The sequence below is a fragment of the Tetrao urogallus genome, assembly GCF_951394365.1.
Source record: "Tetrao urogallus genome assembly, chromosome: 10".
Classification (NCBI taxonomy): Eukaryota; Metazoa; Chordata; class Aves; order Galliformes; family Phasianidae; genus Tetrao; species Tetrao urogallus.
In genome coordinates this window covers 14721868-14739031 of record NC_136823.1, presented here as the reverse complement: position 1 = coordinate 14739031, position 17164 = coordinate 14721868, and the positions used below count along the sequence as shown (strand labels likewise).

At 44.7% G+C, this 17164-nt stretch overlaps 1 protein-coding gene across 1 annotated transcript in view; it reads left to right on the top strand.

Moving 5' to 3' along the window:
* LRIG1 (leucine rich repeats and immunoglobulin like domains 1) overlaps nucleotides 1-17164 on the top strand; it is a gene marked incomplete at both ends in the record, with an annotated part of 78474 nt that overhangs the window by 23505 nt on the left and 37805 nt on the right. The window contains 2 exon segments of the mRNA XM_079540111.1: nucleotides 5138-5209; nucleotides 9652-9726. Of these exon segments, the coding sequence (XP_079396237.1) occupies nucleotides 5138-5209; nucleotides 9652-9726 (147 nt within the window).

Sequence of the window (17164 nt, the reverse complement as noted above, 5' to 3'; positions counted from 1 at the left end):
AAGGAGGCTCAAATAATCCCATATAGGGGAAGGCGTTGCTGTGCCATGCACTGCTTGGTAGCTGGCGCTGACCACATTTCGCTGCTCTTGGCTCAAAGAAGTGGATTTGGGGCTTGCTGTGTATATAAGAAAAAAGGACTAAAGCTGCTTCTTTCTGCCCTTACGGTTCATACAAGCAACTGAATCCCTGCAGTCTCTGATTGCTTTGTGCTTCAGTGTTAAGCCTTGCGTGTCACTACTCATGAGGACCCTGCTATCTCTCCAGGAGTGAAAAGCTTGTTTAAAAGAGAAATTCATGCGTGCTTTCTTCTGTGCACAGCTGTATTCTTGAAGCACAGGCAATGTGTTTCTCCTGTTGTTTCCCTAACTCCCATCCCCAGGCTTATTCAGCTGCTGCCATGCTTTTCATACCCAGTGAAGTGTGCATGGGGCCTCCATGCTGGTGCTGTAAAGCCATCCACAAACATGTGGGAAGAGGATGGTGCCTATTCAGTAAGCTGCAGACTAGGCAGCTATCTTTCGACAGATTAGCCAGAGGAATTTCTATTGCAGGGCTCGATTGTTCTGGGCCCTCGGCTCCCTTTTGTGCAGACGCAATGAAAAGTTGTGTTATGACAATGGTTGACAAAGTGTTTAATGAAAGCTGCGGTTGGCAGGGGCAGAACTTCGAGCCATCCTCCTTTTCTCCTCTGCCTGTCATCAAAAGGTGCAGAAACGCTTTTGACATAATCTTCCATGCTGACAGATGAATGGGTTCGACGTGCGGGTTGGAAACTTCCACCTCCCTGAGCAGAACTCAGCCATCATCATGGTGAGCAGGGACTGGGAGCCTCATGCCTGCTGATTTCTTTGTCTGGCAAGCCAGCCAGGCACCTTGTTCTTAATACAAAGGTGGCTTACTGCATATTGGCCAGCTTCCCAAAGCAGAACCAAAACCAGTGCATGAACTCCCAGTCTTCCCAGCACCTTGCCAGGGATGCAGGATCAGCACCTGTCAGGTCAGAGAGCTGCCTGATTCCTTCTTGCCTGCATGATGGTTTTGTGACAGCATTATTACTTTGAGGAGGTAGTCGAACGGCAGGCTCTGTATCGGGTTATGTAACAAGGCTTTCCTTTCAGCCTCTGCAGTGTTCAGTGATCTACAGTGCCAAATAAAGGCAAACACTGCTTTCTTATTTAAAGATTGGAAGGGATAAATAGACAGAAGAGGGCCCTTCCCATGTTGATTTAACTTGTTCTTAGTTCTTGATCAGGGGCAGTGTATATGAGGAGGGAAAACACTATGTTTTCGGATTAGCCAATACAGGGAATTATATGCTTGATGTATATAATAGATCAATAATGTATAGAGCATTTCTTGTACCACTAAGTCAAAATAAAATATCTCAACAAACCTCACAAGCCTTGTGCTACCTTCTGTTCAAATGGGAAAAAAGGAGCTGACCATTAGACCACTCAAATTGATGGCTGTTTTGCTGTCTTTGTCATTGGCTTCTGACTCTTGTAGGATGCTTCCCTGAAGCATATGATGGGCTTTGGGCTCAGGTTTCCAGGGCTCTTCGGAGAAGACTTCTTAAAACACTGGTGAAGAAATATTTGCCCAATGAGAGGCACTGCTCAACTGCACAGCCCAGCACTGTATCAGTCAGACCGAGGGGCTCCGTGGGGAGGAAAGTGGTCTTTGCTATGGCAGAGCAGGAGCGTGATGATTTCCAGTGACAGGACAGCAGAACCCTGAGCTTGGCATCTCCATCCACCCACACTGCTGGAATGCTTGGCCGAACCAATGGGGATGTTGCAGCTACACATGATGCCTTGCATTTGAGATCAGCGCTTTGTGATCAGAGAGCATCGTGTGCACCCATGACCTTAAGTTTTGAGTTCTCTTCCGTATTTGCATTACTGGAGCCCAACCAAGATTGAGGCCTCATTTTGTCAGCATTGGGCAAACCGAGACAATACCTACCTCAATTTTATTTACAGTCTAAATAGACAAGACAGACAAAGGGTGGCTGTAGAAACAAAAGCTCTGGAGAGGTGATGTGACATGACCCAGTCACACAGCAGGAGATTAAGAGGGCTAGGAATAGACTGAGGTTTCCTGACTCCCAGTCCCAATGATCTATCTATCAGAGCATGTTAATTCTTTCACCCATTTGCATGCTGTGACTGGCATGCCAAATACTGTCTAGTTAGGAGATCTGAGTTCTGGGAAACTTGTCTTTTGCTTGCTAATGCTTCAGGCGACAAATTCCTGGGCATTTTAATGCACGTTGACATTGGAGTCAGCTGTTTATTTTGGTGTATCTATCTATTTTCAAGCTTGAATATTTAAAAAAATTTTTTTTCTTGTACTGATGCTGTATTTCTAGTTTCCATTTTCCCCACTGATTTTTGAGCAGCGTGTTGTGGGTTTGGTGAGGATATCTGGAAGTTGGAGTGGGTAGCGTGGGCAGAACTAAAGATTTAGGCATATAAAGTAGGTTTCACCTGTGTTTCTGAAGTGAGCACTGGCAAGTCTCTTTTGTTGGAGCAGGTGAAATACAGCTGTACTATCTGGAGAGCTAGCTGCTGGGCTGATGACTCTGATGTTCAAACTTCTCAAATGGCGACAACAATAATCAGAAAGTTGCTTTGCAAGATGTTAGTCCATGAAATCCTTCATTCTGCTAAGATTCTTACATTTTTCACTTTTGAGCTGTTGAAGGTCACATCAGCATTGCTCAGTGTTTGGGCATTGAGTAAGCCAGGGATCAGTTCCCTTGACAAGCATACAGATGATCAGTGTGCCTGCAATCCTCAGTGTTTGGTCTGTGGAGCAGCATCTTAGCTTATTGCAGAGGAATGTTTTCAAGATAAATATGCTACCTTAAAAAATGTGCAGCATAGAAAGCATAGAAACACATTAGAACTGATGGATTCTGGCACAATGTGCCAGCACCACACGGTATTCCCTTCTTACAGTATGTCACCAGTGTTTCTGTGCCTGCTTTATTCTTACTGCATTGAGCCTATGGGATATAATGTCCTGCAGGACGTTACCTGCTGTATTTTCTCCTTTTGCCTATACATCACACAGGGACAAGCTCCAACCTGATTTTGCTGTGTGGTTTAAAAAAAAAAAAAAAGTAGTAGTAATGTAATCTGTGGGCAAATTGCACTTTAATTCGTAATTGTGCTATGAATATGGACTTGGCTTTCAAACGCACTCTGAGTTTAAACTGCAGTTTGACTTTTATTTAGACAAATGCCTTTGAGTTCATAGTGAAATGGATATCTGCTGTAGGCTGGTATTGATTTAAAGGTCTCTTGAGTGTTTTAAAAGACAGTAGGGGCTTACAGGACAACATATTTTAAAACTAGATGCTTGGTTAGGTTTTACACTCATATATAGCTTCAAGTTAGATTCTGCTAAAGCAATCCTGTGCTGCTGATTTGTAGGGCCTTCTTTCACAGTAGGTATTGGCGGAAATGGAACATTTCAGGCATGGTACAGAGTGCCTTCATGGGCTTCTCTGAAGTGCTGGAAAACAGTGCATGCACTGAGCTACTAAACAGTACCTGTGTGGAAGGGAATGTTTTGAACATATCCCATAAATGCAGTGCAGGAGAGCAGATGATCAGTAATTGCTTTTTATTTCAAAAGAGGCATTTGTAACTTCGTCTGTCAAGCCTTAGTGCTTGGAAGCATCGCTGTGGGCCTGAATTTCTCTGTGTTACTGCATGGGGCACTTGAGGCAGGTCTGGGCCCTTCTCGCAGCTCTCCTTGTTGTCTGTTGCCTCTCGAGTCCCCCAGTGCAGGGACTGGCACTCAGAGACCTCAGGACATGGGTCCTGCTGGGGCTTCCGACCTGCCTGGGGGCTGTGGGCACAACTTTTACACAAAGCAAATGCACAAACTGGGAAAGGTTGGCCCGTTTTCCAGTCAGACTGGCTTGGTGGTTTGAATAAGCAGCTGGATGTTCGAGGGCTTATCTAAAATCAGACCATGAATCTTTTGGGTCGTGTTCAGAGGTGCAGTAAGAGGGTGTAACCTCCCTGCAGAGGAGACAGGAGGGTTGAGTGTTACCCAGGATAATATCATAGAGCAGGGTGTGGAGCGGGACGAAATTAAAGCAGGTCCCCTCAATTTCCTTGCAACTCCTTGTGGTTGCTTTTGTTGCTACTCCCTGTCAGTTGGCCTCCTCCCTCTTCAGATTACATACAGTAACATTCCAGCACGGCATACATCATATTAATTGGGCCATTTGTTAATTTCCACATCATTAGTCGCTTGGTCCTAATTGATTTGTGCTCTCCTGATGCATCCCCAAGCACAGGCTGGACCTGTGTGCGGTGTGCTGATGCTGCATGTCTCAGTTGGGATTTCACTGTTGTGATGCTGCAGCAGAGCATTGCAAAGGTCTTGTGCATGGCTTTCAGCATTGCTTTCTTACCACCTTGTTCCAGCTGTGTGTCCTGCAAAGCAGAGCTTCAGCAAGGCTATGTTCAGATAGCCTGTAAAATGGGATTGTATGATCTAGGTTTGGTCTGTCTGGAAAGTGGTGGGAGTTGTTAAGGAACCAAGCGTGTGTTACTGCATGACCAGTATTTAGTGATGTTAATGACAGTCTGTTAGAAAATGTAAAATACTGTTTTTCAATGTAAAATATAAGTGTGCATACTTGTGTATGCCTTTTGTTTATATGTGGAACACAACGGCACATAAAAATACCCGGATACCATTATAGGTGTGAAATATTTAGGAGAAGCCTTGCTGATTGTTTCAGTTCAGACTTCAATTTGTCAGGAAATATCCTGTTCATCTGTGATGAATTGTGTGGTTGTGAATGACCAGCAGAGGAATACTAATGTAATTAGCACTAATATAATATAAAGACAACACCACATTAATGCAAGAGAGGAGAAAACTTACAGCGAGCTGAATAACATTTTGATAGAGAACTAAAGTAACTCCTGCATGTATTCAGCAGCCAAGTGCTGCCCTACCATATTTGAGTGCTCCTATTAAAAAAAAGAAAGGCAAAAATAACCAAACCCAAGCCGCTTCCTATTGTAATCCAAAATAATTAGGATGACACTTCTGCTGAGCACACTAACTGTATGATGTTGATGCCACTTTCTTTTATTTTAACAGAAACCTGAGCTACAATAAGTTGACCGAGATTGATCCTTCTGCCTTTGCAGAGCTGTTGAACCTGCAGGAAGTGTAAGTATTCTTCCAAAGTTTTAGTTGTATTTTGGAAGGGCAGCTTGTGGGACGGGAGGAAATTATATATAGTTTCCCAGGACAGTATCTTCCTTTAGCTAATGTGAATGAGCAGATGTGACTCGGTGTGGATGTTTTTTTCATACTGTACTTCTGCTGCTTTGTCTTTAACTAACTAATCAATTAGAAGAACACAACTTCCCAATTAAAACAGCATAGCTGTTATTGGAAATCATTGGAGTTTGCTGCCTCTGTTTTGTGCAGGGCTCAGAGGGAGCAGTTCAGCTAACACACCTGAACATACACACAAAGCTCCTTGCTGACAGCATAACCCTGAAGCAAGACAGAACAGCCTGGATCGTGATATCTGATGCCAACCTAACCCAAATCTCCCAGGAAACAAAGGTGTAGTGTAGTGGATAACAAAGCACTTAACTGTGTCTCCTCCTTTCTTAGACATTTGTATTCCTTATGGAACCTGGACAAATTCTGTTTGAAGTCTACTAAGTCAGTGTAAAATGGCAGAGCTGTCTTCTTGCTTTGGTGGGGGAAGAGAAGGAGCCAGCAAAGGCTGGCTGCAACAGGGCCCCTGGCTGGTGAGAAGAAATCCTGCATGGAGAATGGCAGGGTGTCCTACCTCCTGACCTGCAGAAATGCCCAGTTGCCTTGCTCATGGAAGCACTGCGCCTGTCAGCTATTTGCAGCAATTCCTGGAGCTCTGATTGGGGTTCTGAAAAACGAAAGTGACTAAAATTGTAAGCGGTGGGTTGAGGTAATGAGCTCTCATTTGAATGCTGAATTGCTGGCATACTTGAGGTTTGGGCTCTGTTTGAAGAGCTACTGATGCCTCATGGGAAACTGAAAAAACATTTCCTTTCAGAAACAATGCTGTGCTCTGTCTGTATCGTTCTTTTTTTCTTGTCCTTTGTCTGTTTTCATTAAGTGTTGGCTTTGGGACTCACGGAGGGGCCAGATCCTGTGATTCTGAAATAGGCAAAGCATTTTTCAGTGGTGGGAATTCTGCCTGGCTAATGCCTGCAGGATTGGACTGTAGGGATTAATGCAGTGCATCTCCACCAGCCTGATTGCCCCTGGCACCTCTGCTTACACTGACAGTAGGGACTTGCTGGTGATATTGACAAAGCATGGAATGTGCATCAAGAATAAGGGCAGTGCTTGGAGGTCAGCCCTGGATTGCCATAGAGAGCAGGAAGGGAGAGAAAGTGATGCTGGTGAGCAAATACTGCCTATGGGATCTGCTTTCTTAAATGGTGAAAAGCCTTAAATTGCCCTGCACTTAGAGATCAGAATCACTGCCCTGATCCCATGAGACTTTGGAGTTACCCTAACATGATTGTGGCTTAGCAATTGCTTTTATTTGTGGAAGTGCCTGGAGGTGTTTGACTGTGTTGGGCACGTGGGGCTGGGAGATTCATTTGTGTGGCTTCTGGTTTCACAGGTAGGGAGCCCCTGCTTGCAAAGTCATGCACTGAGGGCTGAATGTGGAAAGAACGTCAAGGACTGAGGGAGGCAAGCAGTGCAGCCGTCAGAGTAATAGCATGGCTAGCAGTGCCTTGTTAGGGGAAGGGGAGAGAGCAAAGGAGTGAACAGGAAGAAAATTGAGATGGAAAGGGAGGCAGAGGTCTGGAGCCCAGCCTGGAAGGCAAGCTTTGGAAAGTGTGAGGGAGAAGCTCTATTAAAAGCCCTATCTACCAATCTTGGTTGCTTTTAAATAACAGCTAAACCACAGACCACTGAAATAAACTGCATTTCACAAAGAGAACCACATCTGTACTGCCAGAGCATCTCTTTCTGAGGGTTTTTTTAAGCACTTTACAAACATTCATGAAATAAGGATCATGCTGTGGCATGTCTTGAGAGCAAGTCAGTGTTTCGCTGTGTGTGCTGTGCTGGGCAAATCAAGTCACCCTCAGGGAATGAGATTGCCCCAAATGATAGATGCATTGATAAGACCTGAAACCTCCCATGATGCTTTAAACATGGAGCCTGTGGTTCCTGAGCATTACAGATAGGTCTCAAACATGATGTGTCTGTATGTGAATAATTAGTGCCATATATTTTGGAAATTTTTGTTGAAACCCTCAGCTTTATGAAAATGTCAGCAAAGCAATGATCTAAACTTCATAGCTTATACTGGGTGTTCTGGTGTGCTTTACTAAGATAAAGTAGTAGCAGCTGGTATTTTTGATTCTTAGAAGCTCTTTTCCTCTTAAGTTTAATCTCTCGCGGGAGGAGGTTAAAGTGATCCCATATATTCAGGACTAAGCAGCTGTGTGCTACTTAGGGCTGCAGCGTTGCGTTACCTCCCTCCTTCAGGACACCTGTACTTTCTCCCATGCCCCTCTGTGGTCCCTCTTAAAGACACCCCTGATCCCATGCCTTGACAGCAAGTATAGGTAGGAGTGGGATGCTGCTGTGGGACAGCCCTGTTGTCCTTTGTGGGGTTTCCTTGGGTCGTATGGAATCCATGAGAATGATGGTTACACGGCTCTCAGGTTTTCCGAGCTCATTTTTTAACAAAGAGGTAGTAACTGTGCTAAAATTCTTCTCCAAACAACTCACCTTTTATTTTCTAAAGTGCCTTTCACTGAAAGCTCTGGAGAGCTGTGCTATTTTTGAGCAGGCTCCATTTCAGCTTGACACCAGCCTGGCAACCAGACCGTAAATATTTTATATGGGTGGCCCCCTCCTGCCCTCCCTCGCTGTCCAGAGGCAACAGGTTTGTGTCCTCAAGGAGAAAGAAGGATGTTTAAATTTGTTGAGTTTAGTTGGGGGGTTCTTTTTGATATTTTTTTTGCTATTTGCTCATTATATGTCAGGGTAAGGGGAAGAGGAGAGGGAAATCCCAGACAAATAATGAGCTTGGCTGTCTCCACTGCATCAGCAACTGGTGCCTGTGAGCCAAGAGAAAATGAGGTGGGAGAGCTGCTTTCTGACTGTGTTGTTTAACTGAGAAAGGCTTGATAGGGCAGTGATAGATGAAGATGACGTTTATGTCAGGGCAGGGTTTGGGCGCTTGCTAGAAGCTGGTTAGTGTTAGAGCTGCTTAACCAGCACTAGGGGAGGGTTGGCCCAATTCTCCTTCCCCTTTTGAGGCTTTCAGAAGGATGCTCAGCTGGACGTTAATGTAAATGTGTCACAAATACATACATTTCAGTGCTCTTTCCAGCTTGCTTTGCACTGTTGAAAGCTGGAGGCCTTGCCATAATACCAGTAACAATGAGCTTTTAGTTGCAAAGTAGAGCTCCTTGCTGAATTGCAATGCCTCTGGCTTTCTTCCCTTACATTTTAAGGTATGGGTATAATGTCAGAGGCAGATCTGCAGCCGAGAAAAGCTTTTATCCCAGCAGTGCCTGGAACTCCTCATGAAATCAAATACGGTGCCTGCTCTCAGAGGAGTCAGGAGGAAGTTCTGCAATGGAGGCATCGCTGCCCTCTCCCACCTGCCAAAAATATTTTTGAAGTGCCAAAAGGAGCAGAATTTAGGATTGCCCCAGCTCACGCTCAGGGTTTGGCACCCCTCAGCTGTGCCGTGCGTCCCTGCTCCTGCTTTGCAGTCAGATGCATCTGGATGTGATTTTCAGGATTTCCTGGGGAGGAGTGCCGGGGGGGCAAGGCCTGAGAGGATTGGGGTGCTTTTGAGATCCCCGCAGAGGAGAAGAGGGTGCTGCGCAGAGGGCAGAGGCACAGCAGTGAGGCTCTGCTGATTTGTGTGGCTGGGGGCCATGGGGCTCGGCCTGGCGGGGGTTCAGCTTTAATGGCTTCTGTGTGTGGGGGGGGGGGGAGGGGGGGCAGCAAGATGGCTAAGAAGTTAGGTAATTTTCAAGCAGCCAGACAAGCGACTGTTACAGTAATTAATTGACTAATTCACCGTACAAACAAGGGCTCTTTAAACCAAGGAAGAGCCGGTCACATGGCTGGGATCTGTTTTCAGTCAGTAAAACACTTCAAACATTAGGCCATTGAGGGGGACATTTCTGTAACGGCCTTTCCAGGCGTGAGGCCTGTCTGCGATTGCCATTAGCCCTTGGGGCTGCTGGGGGCTGGCTGCAGCAGGTCACCTGTTTCAGTGCCATTTTTGTGCCCAGAGCGGTTTTTTTTTGTGTGCTCATGGCCAGCTCTGTGAGGCTGCCCCTGTGGGATTTCCAGAGCTAGACCCGATGCGACCTGAGGGCTGCCATGGCATCTCCATGGCCCAGTATGGTGAGCAGGGGGCTGCAAATCTGCCTTGGATAAAGAAGGTATTGTTGGAGCAGTTATGGCAGCTCTGGTTTATTAAGAAGTTGGGATGAAAAGGTGGGACGGTCAGAGAAAGCCCTTCTGCCGAAATGCTGGTGCTTCTGGGGAAAAACACACTCAGACAAAGTGCTGTGCCCATCTGATGCACGCCTCCTTGCTAAATGGTTCATTTCTTGTTGCAGGCAACTGAACAACAATGAACTGACTGCCATTCCCTCCCTGGGCCCTGCTGCTTCCAACGTCCGTGCCCTCCACCTGTGAGTTGCTGCTGCCTCCTTACCTTTGACTTTCTGCTGCAATTTGTGGGGTGGATGTAACTGCTGAGTTTCATGCGTGTCACACCCGCTTCTGCTAACTCTTCAGATTTCATTATCAGTCTTGTTGATTCTTTAATTAAGAAATATCTTCTGTAGTTGAGATTCGGGCTAGATTGTGTGTGATTAAATGTGCTGTTTTAATGCAGCGTGTATGCACAAGGCAGAAAGAAGATAATGCTTGCAGACCAATTAGAAATCTGCAAACCCATGAGCAGATAATTTCTCTGCTACTTAATTTTACGGAATGATCCAAAGTAGGCAACCACTTTGTCCATCTGTCAGCACAGCCAAGTCTGTATAAGTGTCTCCAGAGTCCTAAAAGTCATTTTTGTGCCGGTGTGACTGGAACAGACCTGCCCAGGACTTAGCAATCGTTAGCAGATTTGAAGTACCACCTTTTGGCCTGTATGCCAGCAGAACCCCTGTGAAAAATGATTATAGATGCGATGCACACAAAAGTCCTTTTGGGTTGTGGTAAGTAGTGGGCATTGCTTCCATGCAGCCTGCAGGAATGCCATGATGGGCAGCCATGAAAAATTACAGAATAAGATGCCCCTAGCAGAAAGTCACACTGAAATCTGTCATTGTTACTGTTGCATTCCTGTTGTTGGAAGATGCAGATACTCTTTTTTATCTTTTTGTTTTTATGTGATTGTCCTCATTTTTTTTCATTAACATTTCATCCCTTGCCAAACCGTTGAAACCTTATGGTCAGTGATAACTTAAGTCAGTAAATTCCACAGGTTAGTTGCATATTGAATAAGGGAAGGGGAAGGGGGGGTTGTGTTTTTTGTTTTACTGTCTGCATTTGGTTTTCAACCATTGTTTCATACTTGTGCTATTAAAGGAGTATATACTTCTACCTTATTGTTTTTTTCCCTGGCATTGTTCTGGTTATTTCTTATTTTCTCTTAAAGCCAGAGACTATTCACATTTTAATCTTTCAGGAAACTCATTCCAGACCCATTTTTATGGCCACTTTCAACTTTAATTTTTTTTTGAGAGAGAGAGTGTGATTGGTGACTGTAGGGCTAGATCTACAGAAGCTTTGAAATTGCTAACTTTGGTAGTTTAGGTGCCTACAGAAGTGTTAGACACTTTGAGTACCCTTGTGCCTCTGCCACTGCAGACCTAGGACTGGGGACACTGCTGAAGGGAATAAAAACATTATGTTATCAGACTTCTCAGTATCTTATTTTTGCATTATTTGTGCTTATAATGCACACTGAGAAGGAATTTTGCTGAGGCATGTGTGATAACTCCCAAGTTCCTGGGAAGGGGAAGTGGTTATAGCTAATATGGAATCCAGTGAAGTGCCTGAGCAGTTCAAGTGATGGCTTCCATTGTGCATGGCCTTACAGCATATAGCTTCAGGCAGGTGTCCCATCCCTTCTTATCTGCAGTGGCTTTGTGTCGTCTTGCAGTGGAAAGTGCCAGTGTCCATAGGACTGGGTGGGTGACTGGTCCTCTCACACTTGAAAGGCTCTGAATTACTCCGAGACAACCTTGATCAGTTGACTAAAAGTACATTCCTATTGCTTAAATCGAGAACTGAATTGAGTGAAATGAATTGGCACCGTTCCTGCTCTTCCATTAGGCAGTGTTAAAATATGCAAAGCAAAAGAACTCCCTCACTGTCTTAATTCAGTTTAAGGACCTGAGCTTAAAAGTAGCATCCATATCTCCCTCCTAACATGAAGTGGGCTTAGCTTTATTTTGAGATATGATGCCTTTGATCTGGTTCTTGAGTATAGCGTGTTCCTGCGGAGCTTACAAAGAGCCGAAGCACTCCTGTGCTATCTTCAGCACTGAATCTAGTGAGTGTCTTTCATTTAAATGGGCAAGTAACCACTCCACCTCCTGAGCGGAGGAGTGGCTTGTGTCTCAATAGTTATCAGACCTGTCAAATATGTCACGTGCAGCTGGTGTGAAACCAACTTGTTTGATTTCTCCTCCTGCCATAGTCTCTCCCTGCTCGCGTGACCACATGTGAAGCCCAGATCCGTGATCAGGGCGCTGCTGACTGCAGTGCTGTGTGGTAATTCCCTCCAAGCAGGATCTCTTGTTTGAGGCACGATCCCCTGACATGAGAGGCCATCTGCCTGCCACTTGAACTGAGCTCACCAGTCTGCCACGTAACGCACTGTGTAACAGCTCATGCACTGGGATTCAAAAAACTTCAGAAATCTGATTTATGGATGGAAAGCCTGCATGCTGTTTGCCATCCAGGATACAGTTTTAGGCCCCCCAAATCAGCTTTTCTTTCTCATGAAGTCTATAAATGATCTGAGCTTCACAAGCCCCTGTTGTTATTTTTGCTATTAATTTAGCCTTTGGCAAAGGACCAAATTGCTAGAGCTTTGGCTTTTTATTTCTGAAATGAAATAAGTGGTTTGGAAAGGAGTAATAATGAGTGGTGGAAGGCAGTGGATTTACAGCTCCTCTGAAATTTCAGAGTGGTACAGAAGGAAGGGGAAGGTACAAAGCCAAATGATAAAAGGACAATATTCTAAACAGACCTGCTTAGTATCACTTTCCAGAAATCTGTATTGCTTTCCTCAGCTGCTATACATAAATAACTGTGATAGTGGCATTTGTAATGCTGCTGTCATACCCCTGCAAGAAGGATCTCTTCGTTTAGCTTCTTTGCTCCATTTTTTTACCCCTGCATTTCCTTTTAATTTTTATCAAAAGTAAAAATAATCTAAAAGAGGTTTTAAAGTACCTGCTTTAATCGATGTTGCTGACTGATTCGCATTGGAATGATTTGCTGAGGAAGTGAGGCTTTTTCCATCACTGGAAGTCAATCAGTTGGATATCTTCCCAAAAGAGGGTCCTTTAGTTCAACTCCAGGTTAATGGACTTGGTAGGTAAATTGTTGGGTGAAGTTCTTTGGCTTTGTGTGATGTAAGCAATTGGATTGTGCCATCAGACTGGTTTCTTCTAGCCCTCAAATCAGTGCAGTAATAACTGGGGAGGTTGCCAAACCAAACTCAGGGTGAAGACTCATAATGAAGGCTGTGTACTGAGAAATTGGTTTGTGTTTAAGTATACAGTGTTACAGTGTATTCTTACTGCTAAAGAAAAATAAATAGATTTCCTTTTTTTTTCAGTGTTTATAAATGTGTGAAGTGTGTTTACCTCACAAACCTCTGAAGTAGGTTTTGTATATTGCATGTGGTTAAGTATTTCCAAAGGGCTGTGAATGTATCATAAAAGCAATGGTTGTGTATTTGTCGCTCAAAACAGTCCTGGTGAGTGGGTTACTTCATTTCCAGCTCTTCCTCATTTGGAAGAGAGAGTTTCTATCCTTTTGATGCTGGGAGAAAGGAAAATGCCATAATGCCAAACTTAGTTTACTATAATGGTTGTTTCGGTGAGCTTGATCACTTCTTGCTCCTTGCCTTGGGGCTTCCCGTGTCTGTCTCCATCACCCCACGTTTACTTGACCTTATGCACACGTGTACCAAGAACTGATATATATGCAAACATGTGGGAATCACTTGGAAAGAGCATTCTCAAAGCTTATTGCAAATCTTTGGATATTTCAGGCTGCAGATGGATGTAAGAAAAACATATGTATCAAACATGGTATGCCTTAATTTACTGCCATGAAGTTTAATACAGTTTAATTATTCCTTGAAGAGCCAGTTTGCCTTGCACGTTGAAAATACTGCCAAAGTTGTTCATCTGAACGAGAGCAAACATAAGGGAGTTGATAAGGCTTTTAATAGAACAGAAGGGGAAAATAATCTATGGATGGGTTACCAAATAAAGACAGACATTAAATGCAAACATCTGCTAGTGCAAACAAAAGCCAGGAAATTCAGCTGGGAGGGGGAGAGACTGTGAATCTGGATTCATTCCGAAATTACATCGGAGTAGCTGAGGGGAGAATCTTGCCTGAAATTCCCACAGCGTTTGTAATTCAGCTACAGTTCCTAGACTTGGACGTTTGGGAGTTGATGGCAGGATGTTTTCACTGACATGCTTTTGGCTGAGGATTTCCCTTCCCAGTGTTCTGCTGCAACTCAAGTATGTTAACTCTGTAGGCTCTTTGGAAGACTCTTTACTTGAACTCTGATATGGTTTGGTAGGGGAGTGGAGGATGGAAGTAACCATTTCTTTGCAGCTGAATTGAGTCTGCATATATCCAACTTCCTGACCGACTTGAGTGGAGAGTCATTTAGCCTTGCTGGCGTGGAAGACAAGAGGAGGAGCAGAGCTGTGATGAGCTCTGCATAGATCTGCTACTATAGGCATTCTCCAAACACCTGTAGAGATGCAAAATCAGTTGTGGTGCCTGGCTGCACTTCAGCTTCTGCTTCACCTACCTACCTCTGGCTTGGTGAGCGTGAATGTGTCCTGGAGAGCTTTGGGGATGGCTGCACAGGGTGGTAGGAGGATCCTCATCCTCTGCTGTGTTCCCAAGGTGGCAGGCCTGATTCAGTTGGCAGCCAGTGATGTGGACACGCCAGCACAGGCTGCTCTGCAGCTGTGGAGTTCTGTGGAGAGCCTGCTAACCAGACCTCCAGAGCAAGCGTGGTAAGCAGAGCACTTGAGGCCACATCCTTAGCTGGTTAGGAATTAAGGAAGTTAACAGATTAAACACTTAAAAATAACTTTCGTTTCTTTCACTGTAAGTCTTTTAAGCCCCCAACCATTTAGGAACAAAAGGGATAGTGACCCACGGCAGTCTGCTGTATATTAGCAACAGCCAGTGCTGCTTGAGACGCATTGGCCCCATGATCTTGCTGTGAATAAGCACAGATAACAAGGAAGTCAGAACAAGGATTTTTTGAAGCAAAAGAGCGTGAAATAGGATTAGCTGATTCACAGAGGATGCTGCACTCTGTGCGTGTTTACTGGGGAAAGGGAAATCAATAGGACCACTCTGCTGCCAAACTGAGCATAAAAGTCCCTTAAGAAAATCAATCTTCTTTACAGGCTCATTAATGTAAAGATCAATTCACATTAAACTGTAATTAAACAGAGAGGGCTAATAGGAGAAGGGTAGGTGATCTACTGTGCCATAGGCAAAATATATCATGTGAAATTTGTAAACTAACTACGTGAAGAACTGCGGATTGGGAGTGAAAAGGAATGTGCAAGGTCTCTCTGAAAGGGCGGTGATGAGTTCAGATGCCCACTGGAGCAGTAAGGCAGTGAAGGAGGGCTCTGCGTTGTGTTCCATCTGGGTGTCAGGGTGGAGAGGGGTCAAAGACTGCAGCCAGTAATTCTGCATCAGGAGCAATGTTTCCAATTGAATTGCATGGTTGCTAAGATTTTTCTTTTTTCCTCTGCAGTTTTGAGAATTCCACTGTACTCCTGGTTAAAATAGATTGTTAACATGAATCTTGTATGTCTAACTTTAGCTGCAACTTTTACTGCATCTTGTCAGACCTTTGTACCTGATTAGCTGGCTGGAGATAACTAACAGGACGGAACTGGGATCATACAATTGCTCTCCTTCTGAAAATGTTGCTGTGTGCTTTCTTAAGAGAATGCTTTGGGAAGCAACTGTTACTTCAGTGCTATTTGCACTGCTTCTCTGCTGTTATCCAATGAGATTTGCAAAGCCTCTTTGCAAAGATCAGCGTGGTCCATGAGATTTTTTGAAGTGCAGTTGTGCTTTTATCCAGGACAAACATGTCCTGCTCTGTTAGCTTCAACTGCTGATCAGAGCCAAAAATTATCTAGCCAGTGTGCCCTCATTTCCACAAGCTTTTGACCAGGAGCTGAGGTGTTGATGTGCAACTCTAGTTCTTTGATTTACACATTAAGATGGGGGAAGCTAGATTGAGTATCAGAACTGCTGCTTTGCGTTAATTCTGGACTGTGTGGTAGCTGCTCTGGGACCCACAGAGAGAAAAAAAAAACATGAAATTGCCACAGTGGTACTGTTTACAGAGTACAGCTCGAGTCTGAGCTGAGCTGGTCCGTACATGAAATGTGAGTTCACTTGCATGTTCCTGGCTAGGTCAGAGTGTAAGCCTCTGTGCAAGTGATGTTGAAAGCTGGCATGTTCAGTCTTAAAGAAACTGGGGACTAAGTGAACGCACCAGTATGTTTGAAGCCTTAGAAGGCTGTGGTGGCCTGCGATCCTGCTGTACTAGTTGCTGCACAAATGAAACAACTGCCTCGAGCCCTGGGAGAAGTAGTGTGCAAGTCATCTTCGCTGGAATGAAAAAAAGTATTAGAAATGAGGAGAATACTCTTAATTCCATCTTTGTCATGACAGTTTTGTACTCCTGAGCACAAGATGTAGGTGAGTCGGATGCAGCTGTGTGAGGGATTGGTTGGAGTCATTGGGCTGTGCCTGTGTGCAGGACTTCTCTGGCAGCTCAGCAAGCCAACTGCCTGTCCTCATTCATGGGACTTGCACAAAGAGGGCTTTCCCTGGTGAGCGAGGCAAAGTGGCGCGTGCAGATGTAGATCCATCAGCATGAGCAGATTTACCATCTGTCGTGCTTGCTTCAGCTCTCACTTGTGTCTACAGGGACCAGTTCTCCAGTGTTTGTTTAGGCAATTCTTCTCATAGGTTGGAGGGAGACTTCTTCCTGAGGATTTTGTCTGCACTACAGGCTGTGCTGCTCAGCTTCTATTTTTGAATATGGATATATTGATGTGGAAAGTTGACTAGAAAGAATGCTGACAGCCAGGATGTTCAGTATGCAAGCAACGTGCAGGCATAAGATATTCTCATACTCACCTCTTAGGTTTGCTTTGCTCAGAGTTCGTGGCAAGGCTCTCGTGTGTAAAGTCTGCTTGTTTTTGAGGCCAAAGACTGCAAGAATCTTTCCCAATGGAGGAAATTCTCATTAATCATGTGCTCGCATGCACCAGGAGAGACGCTGTTTTGACTTCTCCTTTGGGCTGCTGGAACTGTTCTAAGTTATTTGCATGTCCTCCTCGAGCTTTCAGATACAGTGTGAACATACAGAATCAGCAAAGGTTCCAAGGCTGTTTCAGGGAAGTGGGTAATCATTTCTTCTAGAAAAGGCGTAGAACTGAAGTACTTGGTCCTCAGACTCAACAAAAGAGTGTCAGAAGGCAATCTGGGCACATGCTGAGCAATGTAAAAAGTAGCCAGAGGAAAAGATAGTGAAGGCTGGTGGCAGTTCTTGGAATACCAGTTACCCCTTGAGGCTACTTTAGTATATCTTTATTAGTGAGCGTAACTCTTAATGTGCAGCCATGGCAACTTCTCCTGCAGACAGGGAATTGCTGTGAGCTCGTCTAGGTCTGCTCTGATGTCTGTGTGCTGCTTAGCTGGCTGTGCTAGCTGAGTGCTCCTTCTGGAGGAAGGAGAAGACCCAAGCGATCTGTTGGAACAGAACGTGAGATTAAGAGTTGAAATGCTGGACCAATATCTTTC